This window comes from Somniosus microcephalus, chromosome 14, assembly GCF_052327205.1.
Source record: "Somniosus microcephalus isolate GS21.2 chromosome 14, FLI_Smic_1.0, whole genome shotgun sequence".
NCBI classification, from domain to species: Eukaryota; Metazoa; Chordata; class Chondrichthyes; order Squaliformes; family Somniosidae; genus Somniosus; species Somniosus microcephalus.
Genome location: NC_141000.1, coordinates 113,263,664 through 113,280,783, shown reverse-complemented (window position 1 = coordinate 113,280,783; position 17,120 = coordinate 113,263,664). Strand labels below are relative to the sequence as shown.

At 47.2% G+C, this 17,120-nt stretch overlaps 1 protein-coding gene across 1 annotated transcript in view; it reads right to left on the bottom strand.

Moving 5' to 3' along the window:
- The window catches only part of LOC147107861 (uncharacterized), a 63,975-nt gene that overhangs the window by 13,723 nt on the left and 33,132 nt on the right, over positions 1-17,120 (bottom strand). Inside the window, exons 4-8 of the mRNA XM_086007436.1 lie at positions 15,418-15,619; positions 14,257-14,616; positions 11,823-11,935; positions 10,987-11,215; positions 3,464-3,780 (exon numbers count right to left, since the gene is read on the bottom strand). Of these exons, the coding sequence (XP_085863562.1) occupies positions 3,464-3,780; positions 10,987-11,215; positions 11,823-11,935; positions 14,257-14,616; positions 15,418-15,619 (1,221 nt within the window). The remainder of the gene's footprint in view (positions 1-3,463; positions 3,781-10,986; positions 11,216-11,822; positions 11,936-14,256; positions 14,617-15,417; positions 15,620-17,120) is intronic.

The following is a 17,120-nucleotide window of genomic DNA, read 5'->3' as shown; positions in this document are numbered from 1 at the left end:
ACTTGGCCTCCACAGCCTTCTGTGGTAGAGAATTCCACAGGTTCACCACCCTCTGCGTGAAGAAATGTCTCCTCATCTCAGTCCTAAATGTCCTACCCCGTCTCCTGAGACTGTGGCTCCTCGTTCTAGACCCCCCAGCCAGGGGAAACATTCTCCCTGCATCCAGTCTGTCTAGCCCTGTCAGAATTTTATACGTTTCTACGCGATCCCCTCTCATTCTTCTAAACTCTACTGAATACAAGCCTAGTCGACCCAATCTCTCCTCATACGACAGTCCTGCCATCTCAGGAATCAGTCTGGTGAACCTTCGCTGCACTCCCTCTATGGCAAGTATATCCTTCCTTAGGTAAGGAGACCAAAACTGCACCTTTACTCCAGGTGTGGTCTCACCAAGACCATCTGTATTTTTAGTGATGGTTGATATACTGCCACGGGATCTTTTACATCCATGTTAGATGGCAGACGGGACCTCAGTTTAACGTCTCATCCAAAAGACAGCACCTCCGACAGTGCAGCACTCCCTCAGTACTGCACTGGGCGTGTCGGCCTAGATTAGTGCCCAAGCCTTTGGTGTGAGACTTGAACCCACGACCTTCTGACTCAAAGACGAGAGTGCTACCATTGAGCCACAGCTGACACCACAGCTAAGCGAGAAATAATTTTGCAGAATTCCTGGGGGAGAGCCGAATTTGCATGGCGCCCAAGTCGGAGAAGCAGGCCTGCGATGTATGGCTATCTCTGACTGGTACTGCTTGCCACCACAACTTCACCAGTGAGTTCAGGGTCATGGAATCACCCTTTGTATCTAAAGTACCCTCCCCGTTTTCAATACAAGACAGAGAAAGTACTTCCCCATGATTACTCCCCGACACTTTCCTTCCTCTTGGACATACCTCCCTTGGAACTGCAGCTAGAAATTAGCAAAAGACACATGAAGAATGGTCATTTAGGTGAAGTATTGAAGGGACGCTCATATCTGCAGAACCATATCCTGATCCTCAGGAAAGGACGAGAGAAAATTAGAATGGAAAAAAACTCTTCACGAGGACAAACTATTCTACCCAAGCCTTGAGATTGGCTGCAGCCTTCAAACACATTCCTCTATCTGCCTATCAGTATTATGAACAAATATGTAAGAATAGATCGTGTAAGGGAGACTGTTGAACAGTAAATTCTCACATGTGGAAAGAAGCTGACAGATGCAACACAATTATATGGAAAGCACAACTGTAATGGAAATGACTCAAACTGCAACTGCAGTATTGTGAGTCTCAAACTGCATTATCATGCATGATTCACGATGAAGTGATGAAGGTTTCTAATTGCCTGAAAAAGGCAGAAAAATATCACCCTGGAATATGTGGTAAGCGGGTAACTAGAGTTAATACAATCTCCACAAAATGAACATCGATGGAAAGTTTACCATGACAACACAATGGAGGGCCAAAAGAATTTTAATTTTCCTTTTTATGATGTATGAAATCAAGACTTGCATCTCTATAGCACCTTATCGTGTCTCTTAAAAACATCTCAGAATACTTCACCCACAGTGAGTTTTAAATGTGTTGGCTGTTGTCATGTAAGCACAGCAGCCATTTTGCACACACTAAGACGCAAGAGCAATGAGTCCATGACCAGTCAATTTGTTGTTGACTGCTGGTTGAGGAAAATGTTGGTCAGGAGATTGTGGGATATTTAACGTCCATCTCAAAAAGCGGCCCCGACCTTTGGTCGTTGTCTCATTCAAAGTAAAGCACCTCCGGCAATGCAATAATATTTCACTACTGCGCTGCAGTGGCAGCTTAGATCATGTCTTGGGGTGGGAAACCTTCTGACAAAGATGCAAGAGTACTACACTCAAGCTGACATCCCGTCCCCATTAACACAGCAGATCAATTGACCAAGAATTACAAAGGAGTACTTCTGGGTTAAAAGAAAGAAAGACTTGCATTTCTATAGCGCCTTTCACGACCTTAGAATGCCCCAAAGAGCTTTACAGCCAATGAAGTACTTTTTGAAGTGTAATTACTGTTGTAATGTAGGAAACGTGGCAGCCAATTTGTGCACAGCAAGCTCCCACAAACAGCAATGTGATGATGACTAGATAATGCGGGTAATGTTGATTGAGGGATAAATATTGGCCAGGACACCGGGATAACTCCCCTGCCCTTCTTTGAAATAGTGCCGTGGGATCTTTTACGTCCACCTGAGTGGGCAGACGGGGCCTCGGTTTAACGTCTCATCCAAAAGTCGGCACCTCCAACAGTTTAGCGCTCCCTCAGCACTGCACCAGATTTTTTTTATTCTCAAGTCTCTGGAGTGGGACTTGAACCAACATACTTCTGACTCAGAGGCAAGGATGCTACCAACTGAGCCACAGCTGACATTCTTGGGTTTGGGTTAATCCCAAAGTCCATTCCACTTAACATATGCAATGAGCAGTCAGGAGGTGAACCAGTTGCTTCAGAGCGCAAGGCAACTCAAAGAGTTGGCTTCACTGAATTGCTGAGCGAGCCTTTGCTCAGTGGTAGCATTGTTCCACCTCTGAGTCAGAAGGTATAGGGTTCAAACTCCAAACAGTCCCGGTGAATGGAGCTCTAGCTCTGAATTCCGGGCAAAGAACATAAGAACATAATAAACAGGAGCAGGAGTCGGCTAATCAGCCCCTCGAGCCTGCTCCGCCATTCAATAAGATCATGGCTGATCCAATCTTGGCCTCAACTCCACTTTCCCGCTCTCTCCCCATACCCCTTGACTCCCCTGTAGTTCAAATGTCTGTCAATCTCCGCCTTGAATATATTCAATGACTCCGCCTCCACAGCTCTCTGGGGGAGAGAATTCCAAAGATTCACGACCCTCTGAGAGAAGAAATTCCTCCTCATCTCCGTCTTAAATGGGCGACCCCCTTATTCTGAAATTATGCCCCCTCGTTCTAGATACCCCCACGAGGGGAAACAACCTCTCAACATCCACCCTGTCAATCCCCCCTCAGAATATTATATGTTTCACTAAGATCACCTCTCATTCTTCTAAACTTCAATAAGTATAGGCCCAGCCTGCTCAACCTCTCGTCATACGTCAACCCTCTTCATCCCAGAAATCAACCTAGTGAACCTTCGCTGCACTGCCTCCAATGGAAGTATATCCTTCCTTAAATATGGCTGACGTTCAGTGGGACATTCGTGTCCAGTGGGTGACTCCCCCCCACCACACCCACCCATCGTATGGGTTATGGGAGCCATAAAATCCTTCGGCTGTGTAGGAGTGACCGTCCTATCGGCTGGTATAAAGATGGTTATGCCCACGGAAGGAGTGTTCATGTCGCGCGCGGCCTGTCAGACTGTTAATCAGACTGCGAATCCTTCCACTACTTCGCACCATTCTCCGAGGGAAGGGCGTGAAGATTCTACAAAAAAACAAACAGCCCAATTGTTTAGTGTGCGCGTGCCTTTATTTCACTCACCACACACAAATCCTTCACGTGCAGAATTCCATATGTGTCAGACGTGTTTCTGCTGAAAGAACATCCAGTGTCATTTGCAAATCCGGTGTCATTTGCAAATCCGGTGTCATTTGCGAAGTTTAGGAATTGAGCCAACCTTTCAAGCTCCCACACAAGAGGGGTTGGGATCACGGCTTGTGCTCCACCACAGGAGTTTGCTGCATTGCGTGTACACGGAAACCTGTTGCCGTTCAGCCCATTCAAACATGTACACTTGTACATCCTACCGAGGGCTTTGCAGTTGTAGACACATATGTTGTTCTCACACTGATGAAGGTCTGTAATGGAAAAAAAAAGTGATCAAATAAGTAGCTCGGAACTGATGTTTTATGCAGATGGAATGGGAATAACCGATGCTGCCAGATTAATATTATTGCGTGTTAACTAAAATGAAAGCCTCGTGCCAAGTGGGCCCAATGTTACACTATTTCTGTTTGCTGGGCAAATTTGATAGGCCAAAGTTAAATCCAGTTGTGGAGATTTAGGGGGAAAAATTCGGTATCGCCCATTTTGGGGCGCTAATATCGGCCGGGCGCAAAGTTTAGCGCCCGGCGCTAATTATCGCCTTTGACTGCAAAATTCGCCTCTATCGCCCCTGGAGGTGATTTGACGCTAAATCAGGCCCTACACACCTCTCTTAAGGTGCAAACGTCGGGGAGCGAGGCGCTACCTCAGAACGCTACCGAAGCTCAGGCGGTGTCAGTAACCATGGAAGCCAGACAGACTGGCGCCGTCCAGTTCTTAAAGGGGAGGGGCCATCTTGCTGACCAGCCACTCCCTGCTCATTGCAGCCTTGAATCTCGGCCTGGAGAGACCTCAAAAGCAATTGTGTTGGAAGCACTAATGCATAGGCCCAGGGAAAGAGCTCGGCGCTTCGGAACCTCAAAAGTGGTGCTGAGGGCCAAAACTCCTTAAGACAGCGTTAAAACCAAAAATTTTGCCGACAAGAAAAGGCAGGAAGCGCCCGCCTTTAAATAACGCTCCCCCAGCCCCTTCCCCACTTGAAAACGTTCCCCTCTACCTGTCGTTCCTAGCGGCAGGCGCTAAAGCAGGGGGGCGCTACTCAATAACCGGTCTGGGGCACTACCGGTGCATCGCACGCTTGACTGACATCACGATCTGCGGGCGCAGGAGATCGTGACAGTAGTGCTTAGCGCCGCCGCAAAACGACTGGTCAATTTCGTGAGCGGCACTAAAAATCGCTGCGCTCGGGCACTAAGTTCCTAGCGCCCCGTTAGCGCCCGCCGGAGGTGCTAAAGGGAGGCGCTAACCAACCGAATTTTCCCCCCATAATATTTGATTCTCCCGTGAATACAAAATACGGAGAAACAGGGTACAAAAAGTACAGATGTGCCCTGGCCTATGTCTGGCCCATCCTTCCCTCTCAAAAATATGTTGGTTTCCTAGTAATTGGTGTGGCTCGGAGGAAGTTTCCCAACGGCCTAGTTGGTAAATGAGCTGTTCAGTGTAGTACTGAGCTGTGCAGAACAGAAGGTCTCAACCGTGACAGCCACGGTGGTTTTAGAATTGGCCTCGGCATCTGTAGATAAGGGACTAGGGATGGGAAGACCAGCTGGGATTCCTGTTGCTGGTTGCTCTTCATGTGTGTGTGTGTGTTGTCTGGTCATTTGTGAGCTGGCACCAGATAGTTGAGCATGAAAGCTATCAGATTTTGTAAAGACCCAAATAGTTCATTACTTCAGGGAAGAGACCCACCACCTCTACCCAGACTGACTCCAATCCCACACTAAAGGGCCAATTTTAACTCCCGGCGGGTGTTGTCCAGTCGGGGCCCCAGGCAGGTGGAAATACTCCCGGCCCTCCGCAGCGTGAGGCCCAGGAGATTTTAACTCCGTCCGTCTCCTGGCCGAACCCGGTGAGGAGCACTCACTGGCTGGGGAGCGGTGGCAGAATTTTGGGGCTGGGGAGGCCCACGGTTTCCTTGTGGAGCCTGGAGGAGCACTCCTGCTCCCGCTGGCCCCACAAGGAAACAACTAAAAAAAAAGTAAAATTAAGCACATAAGAAATAGGAGCAGGAGTAGGCTATGCGGGCCCTCGAGCCTGCTCCACCATTCAATAAGATCATGGCTGATCTTCTACTTCAACTCCACTTTCCCGCCCGATCCCCATATCCAAAACTCAGTCTTGAATATACTCAATGACCGAGCCTCCACAGCCCTCTGGGGTAGAGAATTCCAAAGATTCACAACCCTCTGAGTGAAGAAAATTCTCCTCATCTCAGTCCTAAATGGCGAACCCCTTATCCTGAGACTGTGCCCCCTAGTTCCAGCCAGGGGAAACAGCTTTTCAGCATCTATCCTGTCAAGCCCTCTAAAAATGTTAGATGTTTCAATGAGATCACCTCTTATTCTTCTAAACTCCAGTGAGTATAGGCCCATTCCACTCAATCTCTTCTCATAGGACAGCCCTCTCATCCCAGGAATCAATCTAGTGAACCTTCATTGCATCCCCTCTAAGGCAAGTATATCCTTCCTCAGGTAAGGAGACCAAAATTGTACATAGTACTCCAGGTGTGGTCTCACCAAAGCCCTGTACAATTGCATTATAATTCACTTACCTGTCTGGGCCTTGTCTGGGCCCGGCTCCTCTTGCCGCCATGTTGCCCTGACTGGGAAGGCACGATGGTTTCCCCACACAGGCCTCCGGTTACAATTGCAGTTGGGTCCCAATGACATCATTTAAAGATGGACCCCACTGCCTTCCGGCAGGTGTCCCTCTCACCTGCTCTGAAGAGTAGGTAAGATTGCAAGGTAGCAGGATCGGTGCGGGTGTATGATACTGGGAATTTTAACTGCCCGCCCGCCTGATTTCCGTCGGGCGGGCAGGGTTGAAATCAACCATTAAGTGGTTGACTTTTAATGCTCTCAAGGCAACTAGGGGTGGACAATAAATGATGCCTTTCCACATCCCAAGAACCAATAAAAACACCCAGATCAGTGCTTTGATTGCAAAGACAATTGTTGCAGTAGCCGTTTTGTTTAAAGATCTTGGGGTAGAGTTTCCGCTTTGGGCTCAGTCAGGGAATTGCGGCCAAAATGCGCTCGAAATTGCGCTGGTTAGGATACAGTTCCAAGTTCCAATAAAATTTACTGGTATAATCACAAATGAAAAATCTTCAATGAACCAGCGTAATCGAGCAGCGCAATAGAACGCAATTGTTTCTTTTTTACTTATTATTAAAAAGTATTGCTCGATGTATTTAACCTGGTGCAGTTTTATTAATACAGCTGAAAATGGGGTTAGCACAAAAAATAAACATTTTAATAGGAGAGTCCACTCCTCCACCCATGAGTAGCCTGGTTTAAAATCACTGAAAATTGTTAGATCCGTGATTCTGAGAGTATGATGTTTTTCAATAACCACACGGATGCTGTAACTTAACAATCAACAGGTATTTACTGGAGGAGGGTAGTCTCAAGACTGAGGGTACAGAGGCATGCGCAAGGCTTATATACAGGTGTGGTCACTGCCGGTACTACAGTATACAGGAGCTGTAAAAGTAGTTCTGTCTTAAAGGTACATACACTACAAAAATGACTTAAATAAACTATCCTGAACCATTTAATAGTTCCATTGGTCCGTCCCTTAGTAAGTTAAATATTTTTTTGATACGTAAAGACTTTTAAAACGTGCCGACTGTGTAGTGTATGTGCCTTTAAGAGCCCCAGATGACGGACAGTAGCTCCGAAGACCAGAAGAGCGATAGCGACTCCGAAAACAAGAGACTAAGTTGTCTCAAATTACATAATGTAATTGCCAAAGATGATTACCAGACCACTTGGGTTACCCTCACGATAGCAGGGTCCCCAGTTAAAATGGAGCTAGATACAGGATCAGCTCTGACCGTCATAAATCGACGGGATTACGAGCGGCTATTTCCGCATATACCTTTAAAAGACACATCCATTATCTTGAAAACATATACGGGGCAGAAAGTATACCCCAAAGGAAAAATAAGGGTGCCTGTTGTATACAATTGCAAGGAAATACAGAAGTTGTATTTATACATTCTACAAGATGGTGGTCCACCGCTGTTGGGACGTGAATGGATCAGGAAAATACGTTTAGACTGGCACTCCATTCAGGCACTGACGGTGACCAGTAAGAAATAAAACAATGATGATGTCATACCTGAACGATTAAAAGACATTTTGGCCAACGCCAAAGAAGTGTTTCAAGAGAAACTAGGAACCTTGAAAGGCATCACCGCCTCAATAAAAGTGGAAGATGCAGCAATTCCCAAGTTTTTTAAGGCAAGACCGGTGCCATACGCAATTCGTCCAGCAGTCGAGGCAGAGCTGGAGAATTTGGAAAAGGCAGGCGTATTATCCAAAATAGATTGGAGCGAGTGGGCAACACCCATCGTTCCAGTCATGAAGAAAGCATTGAATAATGATAAATCTGAAGAACAGAGAAAAATTCGCATCTGTGGAGACTTCAAGGTGACTGTAAACCCGGTCCTTCACATGGTACAGTATCCTCTTCCGAGGATAGAAGATATTTTCGCCTCACTATCCGGAGAGAAACGTTTCACCAAAATTGACTTGGCACAGGCATATCTACAGATGGAGGTTGAAGAGGCCTCTAAAAAATATCTCACGATAAATACACACAAAGGCCTGTACCAGTACAATCGACTGGTTTTCGGAGTAGCATCAGCTCCAGCTATCTGGCAAAGGGCTATGGAACAAGTCCTCCAAGGGATTCCGGGGACTCAATGCTACCTAGATGACATCCTTGTAACAGGAGAAAACGACAACGAGCACCTTGCCAATTTGGAGCAGGTGCTCACTAGGCTGAGAGAACGGGGCCTACAAGCAAATCGCCCCAAGTGCGAATTTTTCCAAAATCAAATATCATATTGTGGCCACATAATTAATAAGGAAGGGTTGCATAAGTCACCTGAAAAAATTGAAGCGGTCATAAAAGCCCCAGCACCTGAAAATGTTCCTGGGATTAATAAATTACTATCATAAATTTTTACTGAACTTATCAACTCTTCTACACCCTCTTAATGAACTGCTACAAACAGGAGTAATTTGGAAATGGAGCGAAGACTGTAAACGTGCCTTCCATAAATGCAAAGACTTAATCACGTCCAAAGAAGTTTTGGCTCATTACAACCCATCACTGCCAATCAGACTGGCGTGCGATGCATCCCCTTACAGCGTAGGAGCAGTATTATCGCATAAATTCCCTGATGGCTCGGAACGGCCGATAGCTTTTGCGTCACGCTCATTGAACTCAGCTGAGCGTAACTATGCCCAAATCGACAGGGAAGCACTCAGCCTGGTATGGGGAGTGAAGAAATTCAACCATTACCTACACGGACAAAAATTTACCTTGTTGACTAACCATCAACCCCTCGTCTCCATATTCAACCCTAAAAAGGGCGTTCCCATTATGACAGCGCAAAGGCTACAGAGGTGGTCCCTTTTTCTAGGGGCACACCAATACAACATAGAATACAAAGGATCCAAACAGCATGGGAATGCTGACGGGTTATCGCGCCTACCGTTGTCAACGGTAGAAGAAGCACCTACCGTAGACCCAGTGGAGATTTTCCACTCTACCATAGTCGAATGTCTACCAGTAACAAATTCTGCCATTGAAAGGGAAACTAGAAATGACCCGACTCTCTCACGAGTCTACGATTTAACAGTGAAGGGATGGCCAGCACATGGCGAACCACTGTTGTCCGCATTCTCGCAAAGAAGAGAACAGCTGTCAGTGTGCCGAGGAACCTTGATGTGTGGATCCAGAGTGATGATTCCACCCAAACTCCAGGATAAAGTTCTAAAGGAGCTTCACGAGGGGCATCTGGGTGGAGTGAAAATGAAGAACCTAGCCAGGGCGTTTGTATGGTGGCCAGGTATCGATGGAGACATCGAAGAAATGACCAAGAGCTGCCTAGGATGCCAGAAGGTCCAAAACGCTCCACCCCAAGCCCCTCTACATCCATGGGAGTGGCCCTCATCTCCCTGGCAAAGGGTACACATCAACTTTGCTGGTCCATTTATGGACTCAATGTTCTTAATCGCGATTGATGCACACTCCAAGTGGCCGGAGGTAATAAAGATGTCCTCCACCACCACGGAAAAAACCATCACAGTATTAAGGACCATATTTGCCAGGAATGGGCTGCCGGAACAGATCTGTTCTGATAATGGACCGCAATTTGTGTCCGAAGAATTCAGGAAGTTCTTAAAAAACAATGGGGTTAAGCACTACACGTCCACCCCATACCATCCCGCCACCAATGGATTGGCTGAAAGGTTTGTCCAGACCTTCAAGAAGGCCATAAAGGCCATGGGTAATGAAGACATAAAACTTCAGCACAAGGTGGATAACTTCTTGTTCGCATACAGGAATGCAACACATATGGTTACAAACCAAACTCCTGCCATGATGTTCTTCAATAGAAGCCTAAGATGCCGGCTGGATTTGATCAAGCCCAACATCAGAAGGGACGTGGAGAACCGGCAATTTCAAGGCATGAACGAAAGGCCAACTAGAACCTTCCAGATAGGTCAACAAGTTTTGACCCGGGACTACCGTACCGAGAAATGGCAGCCTGGAACTATCTGCACACGACTAGGACCGCTGATGTATACCGTGGACATCGGAGAAAGCATAATAAGGCGCCATGCTGACCAAATCATAGAGTCATCCGAAAAGGGACAACCTACACCACAACTCTATACGCCTAACGATGAAGTAGAGATACCCATATCTACCTCCGATCCGGTGAGACTGGAACCCGATGAACCCGACACTGGCATTCAAGCCGAATCAGCCTTGCCAAAAGAACCTACTACACCACCAGAAACTACTACACCACTGAGGCGTTATCCGGACCGAGTCAGGAAGCCTCCAGAGAGACTGACTTATAATTAATTAACTGCAGCAATGTGTAGATTATTTTTCTTGTAACATGTAATTAATAATTACTTAAAATATTATGTACTGGTTGGCTAAAAGGGGAGGAATTGTAGTGTATGTGCCTTTAAGAGCCCCAGGTGTACTGTAATGCCGGTAATGGCCACTCGGGCTATATAAGCCTGTATATTGTGTTGTATCAGTTAGTTCCCCTCCAGACTTTGTTGAGTAAACACCTATGAAACCAACTCCTGTCTTCAGTGTCTCTATCAACACACAGACACAACAGACTGGTGCCCGTGCACCTCAGAAAATGAGAGTGATTTGAAGAGCTTTCCCGAACCAGGGCAATCGGCGGAATCCCGCATTGTCAACCTGGGGGGGGGGGGGCCAGTTTGGTGGGCGGGGCCTAATCCTGGCAAATTGATTCTTAAACCAGCGGGGGGGGAAATCGTGGAAAACATGAACGCAAGTGCATTTGGGCGTAACTCGCTTACGGTTAACATTCCCCGATCTTTTGCAATGGCACGGCCGATTTTGCCGGCATTGCACTGATTTTACCGGCGGAAATTCTACCCCCTTACCTTCAATGTTTGCATTCGACATACTGAGTCCGCTCTGTGACCTCAGGGACTGACTAACAGCGGATATTAGCACAGAGTTCATGGTGGCAAGGGTCATGTTCTCCACGATGTGAGTCAGGAGGATGAAGTCAATGATCACGCTGCCCTTTCTAAATCCTTCCACCACCACAGTGAATTCAATTGTACGGTGTAAGGCTACCTCTGCAGCTTCAGGCAGTAGCTGAGATAACTGACGGGCAGAAAAATACACAGTGTTCAGTGACTCATTTCTCTCAGCAGCGTCTGCCTCAGTAGGTCTGGGCCACGTATTGCACAGTTGAGGGAGATTGCCGAACAGACAAGTGGTGCAGTCACTGCAGCTCAGCATATTGGTGTCAGCTGTGGCTCGGTCGGTAGCACTCTCGCCTCTGAGTCAGAATGGTTGTGGGTTCAAATCCCACTCCAGTGCGGTGCTGAGGGAGCGCTGCACTGTCGGAGGTGCCGCCTTTCAGATGAGCCGTTAAACCGAGGCCCCGTCTGCTCTCTCAGGTGCACGTAAAAGATCCCCCAGCACTATTCAAATAAGACCAGGGGAGTTCGATTGGAGGCCAATATTTGTCCCTCAACCAACACCTAAAAACAGATAACCTGGTCATTATCTCATTGCTGTTTGTGGGAGCTTGCTGTGCGCAAATTGGCTGCCGCGTTTCCTACATTACAACAGCGACTACACTTCAAAGAAAAAGTACTTCATTGGCTGTAAAGCGCTTTGGAACGTCCTGAGGTCATGAAAGGTGCTATATAAATACAAATTCTTTCTTTCTCTCATTATATTTGCCTACTGATTGAGCTCTTACCTGGGCTACGAAGAGTTGCTCCAGTGTTCTGTAGGTATTGCTGGTTTCGTTATCGAGTTCTGTGGTGAAGTTCCGGTTGGTGATCAAAACGGAAGCTCTGAAGGCAACAAAGGCTGCAAAATATACAAATTGAAACATCCAGTGGTTTTAAAACTCCCTGTGACGCCTTAGAGTGGTGGCAGGGGTGCTGCACATGGCCTTAGCATTCTGGGCTAGGGAACGGGATAAAATCGGGCGGGGTTCTCGATTCTGATCGCTATCCAGCGATCCTCTGCTGGAAAGTGGGCGTGTGTGGACTTCGGGTGAGGCTCCCCCACCCACCCCCAGCCACCCCATGGTACAATAGCCCAGGTACACTGGCTGTCTGGGCTCAAACATAAAGAAAGCTCAAATTGATGAGGTATCAGAGGACTTTGGCTTCAGGCTGAAAAGAGAGAGAAAAGTGAGAAAATTGGATCGGGAGAAATTTAAAAAATCAATGATGAATTAAAAAGATTGAAAATGTTTAAAAATGCATGATGAATGTAAAAAAGTTAATTTAGACCACTCAGAAATCACTATTGGAGATGCTGCGCCATCACTGTTTAACACACCCATTTCAAATTCCTCTCTCCTGCCTTCGAGTCTTCAGTTCTGAGGAAGGGTATACACCTGAAGTCTCATAACTGGTCTCTTCTCTTTCAGAGGCTGATCGACCTACTGGGTATTTCCAGCTGTTGCAGTTTCTCATTTGGATTAAATCCCTCGCTCCACAATTTTAAGGGAGGCGTTAATCTATACACAGGCAAACATCTCTGTTACAATGGCAGAGAGAGGAGTTTGTTACGAGCGCATTAAGGGCTCGATTTTCATTGTGCCGTGGAGTTGGGATTGGAGGCGTGCGGGGGGTTAAAATCCCGAAATCGGGGGTCCCGACCCCATCCCGCCCCCAACCCGCCTCCATGCCAATTTCAAAGGAGGCGGGTACCTGCCCCGCACTGGGACCCGCCTACCTGAGGCGGGAAGGGATTAGTGCCAATTAACTGCCTGTTAACTGGTAGTTAACAGGCAGTTTTTAGCCTAATCCCTATTTTTAAGTTTGAACTGTGGGATTCCCGATGGCTCCAAACCACGCCTAGTTAGAGGAGTCGGTCCATCAGGTTGAAGGACTTGGAGGGGTCGAGATGTCGGTATTCAGGTGAGTGATATGTGCATGAGTGCAAAGGTAAGTGTGTTTGGTGTGTCTAAAGTGATTAAAGAAGTGTAAATTACCTTTTCTTACCTTTTCAGCCTTCCTTCCTTTAGGTTCGGGGAGTCCCTCATCTCACCGGCACAGAAAGCAGAATGGCTGCAATCTGTCAAAAGTGACAGCCTGCAGCTTTCTGTGCTGGTGAGATTTCTAACTGAGTCTGTGGAGAAGGACTCAGGTTAGAAGTAAGACTGTCAGTGTTTGACAGCTTCAAACAGCTGTGAAATGCTAATATTTCATCTGTCAAAACGTCTTGACAGCTGAAATTTCAGTCTGTGACATCACCTGTTGCCGGGTGGCCCTTAATTGGCCTGCTGAGTCTGCTGGGCGGGCTCAACAAGGTCAATCAAGTTAAAATCGCATGGATTGGCCGCATCTCGATGGAGGTGGGACTACAACCCCGAAAGTTGTAGTCCCGCCTCCAACCCAACTCCTGAATGAAAATCCAGCCCATAGTGTCAGGGCCATAACATGGCCCACAGCGATCGCACCTTTTTAGGTTGGAGGTAAAACAGTGAACATTATTTGGTGGCACTAATTAAATCCAAACTCTTTGGAGAAGGAATTACTCTGCTTGGTGTGCAAAGGACAGCCTTAAACACATTCTTTTTAAAACATTTACCATATCGCAGCACATCTGTTCCCTTCAGTGGACGTAAAAGATCCAATGGCACTATTTCGAAGAAGAGCAGAGGAGTTATTCCTGGTGTCCTGGCCAATATTTATCCCTCAATCAACATCACTAAAACAGATTATCTGGTCGTTATCACATTGCTGTTTGTGGGAGCTTGCTGTGCGCAAATTCATTGCCGCGTTTCCCACATTACAACAGTGATACACTCCAAAAGTACTTCATTGGCTGTAAAGCGCTTTGGGACGTCCTGAGATTGTGAAAGGCGCGATATAAATGCAAATCTTTCTTTCTATAGCCACAAGAGTAATTCTTCCCCAGAGTTCATTTCCAATATGCAATGCATTGCAAGAATGCACATGATTTTGCCACTGATTTTTTTTCCCTGTGTTTGGGCCTCCGCTTTTTATCACGGTGCATGACTTTGGGAGCAGCTGGGCTTGCAGTGGGCAGCTGCTCTTTACCAGTCATTGCTTCAAACCCCCAGCTGCGTTCTCAGCTTGTTCCACAACACAACCCTTTTTTGCCGTTTTAGCGCACGGCACTTCAAAGTCATTTTTTTTGTGCAAAGATACCTGTTTCCGTGGTAATGGCAGCTGCTATATCTGTCGCCATCTCCGGCCGTACTGGCGTCTCAGTTAGAACAACCATTGTGGTTCCGCTCGTCTGTCCTGACTGGCTCATTGGCTGTGTGTCGCTGGGAGCATCGGTTGTGTTGCTTTCTACCCATGTAGAACCTGTTGAATGAGTCTCTCTTGGTTTCCCAGCTGGAGTCGTTGATTTCTCGACTGTAACATTTTCCAGGCCCATTGTACTCTGGATTGCTCTGGTGGTCGCACTGGTTGCATTAGGACTCCGTGTTTCTTGTGTCACATTCTCCAGTGCTATGCTCTTATCTTGTGCAGTCGATGTGCTCCCGGTTTGCAGAATGCTGTCTGCAGGAGAACAAGGAACAACAACATGTATTTATATAGTGCCTTTAAAACAAGGATGAGAATTTTTAAAATCGAAGGCGTTGCTTAACCAGGAGCCAATGTAGGTCAGCGAGCACAGGGGAAATAGGTGAGCGGTACTTGGTGCGAGTTAGGACACCGGCAGCAGAGTTTCGGATGACCTCAAGTTAATGGAGGGTAGAATGTGGGAGGCCAGCCAGGGATGCGTTGGAATAATCAAGTCCAGAAGTAACAAAGATATGGATGAGGGTTTCAGCAGCAAATGAGCTGAGGCAAGGGGCAGAGTCGGGAGATGTTATGGAGATGGAAATAGGCGGTCTTAGTGGTGACGCAGATCTGTGGTCAGAAGCTCATCTCGGGGTGAAATACGACACCAAGGTTGCAAACGGTCTGGTTCAGCCTCAGACAGTTGCCAGGGAGAGGGATGGAGTCGATGGTTAGGGAACGGAGTTTGTGGCGGGGACCGAAGACAATGGCTTCGGTCTTCCCAATATTTAGTTGGAGGAAATTTCTGCTCATCCAGAACTGAATGTCGGACAAGCAGTCTGACAATTTAGAGACTGTGAAGGGGTCGAGAGAAGAGGTAGTGAGGTAGAGCTGGGTTTCGTCAGCGTACATGTGGAAACTGACGCTGTGTTTTTGGATGATGTCGCCGAGGGGGAGCATGTCGTTGAGAAATAGGAGATGGCCAAGGATAGATCAAGTCCAATAAAAGGAAAGGGATCATTGTCTCTACGTAACATAAAGTGCCTAATCTCAGATACATGTCTAACCCTATCTTACCTCCAAGTTTAACATCGCATACATATTCGCTGATACTAGTTAAGTTCTGGAATGCTTGACGGAGCCAATCGAGACTGTAATTCCGATTCACCGCCAAAATAAAGCCAAGGACCGGGTACTGCTGGTCTCCAGAGGTCAGCTCTGGGCAGAGGACATGGACATTTGCATCAGATACATTGTGTGTTCGGAGTGCAGCTGTCAGCTGTAACATACAATTACGCAGCAGATGAAAAATGATAGATAGAAATGCTAGCTATTTGTTAATTAATACTGTTGCGGTTATAACTACAGAATGTTGCCATGCCAACCAGAATCCCTTAGGTTGAATCTCAATCTTGCCTGGCAACTCGGTGGCATAGTGGTTAGCACTGTTGCCTCACAGCACCAGGGACCCGGGTTCGAATCCGGCCTCTGTGTGGAGTTTGCACATTCTCCCCGTGTTTGCGTGGGTTTTCTCCGGGTGCTCCGGTTTCCTCCCACAGTCCAAAGATGTGCGGGTTAGGTTGATTGGCTATGATAAATTGACCCTTAGTGTTAGGGGGATTAAATACGTGGGGTTACGGGGATAGGGTGGGATATGTGTTGGTGTAGGGGTTACGGGGATCGGGTGGGACATGTGTCGGTGCAGGCTCGATGGGCCGAAATGGCCTCTATCTGCACTGTGGGGTTTCTGTGATTCTGTGATCTGTGAACTCCACTCAGAGTTATAGTATAGGTTTCCAAACTGGGATCCACCGACCCTAGAGGCACTGCAAGAGGATTCCGTAGGAGGGTGTCTGCGATGCCATCACATTTCCCCCCGAACGGAACCAGGCATATCATGCCCCTGTTTTTCATTTTGTATTTGCTGATTTACTGGCATGTTACCTCTGCTGCCACAGACTGATATGAAATATTTTCTGTAATGGGTAGCTGATACTGTTTTCTTAGGGCAGCTGGCACTGTCTTTTTTAAGTGAGGACAGGGGGCTCCCTGGGAGCGTGTATATATTTGGTGGTGGTCCCACAGAATGTGCCAATACTTGCTGGGGGTCCCCGAGACTGATGCGAGGGGTTCCCTGCATGGTGCCGGTATTTGCAGGGAGCTCCTGGAAATGTTTGCTCGTGTTTGCTGGGGTCCTAGAATGGGTATCAATATTTGCAGGAGGTGCCCAGAAATGTGCCAATATCGGCAAAGGAGGTCCCCTGTAGTAATGTTTGCAGGGAATTCCCGGGAGTGTGTCAGTAATGGCAGTCCTCAGGATAGTGTCACTATGTGTGGGTTGTCCCCCGCATTGAACAGTTTGGAAGCAACTGCTTTTGAGTTCGGGGTTGCCTGAGCTAAATGGGGGAAGAAAGGAAAAGTGACTGCATTAGGGGACAGAGAATCTCCAGTAAAAAGAGAAAATGCTGGAAACACTCAGCAGGTCAGGCAGCATCTGCGGAGAGAGAGAAACAGAGTTAACGTTTCAGGTCGATGACCCTTCATCAGAACTGGAAAAAGTTGGAGATGGAACAGGTTTTTAAGCAAGTGTAGGGGCAGGGAGAGGGGGAGGGGAGGAAAGAACAAAAGGGAAGGTCTGTGATAGGGTGGAAGGCAGGAGAGATTAATAGGCAAAAGGGATGATGGTGCGAGGCAAAAGGAGATGGTAATAGGACAAGTTCAGAAGCAAAAGATGACTCTAGATGAAGTGTAAATGGCGCTGGCAGAATGATCGACAGCTG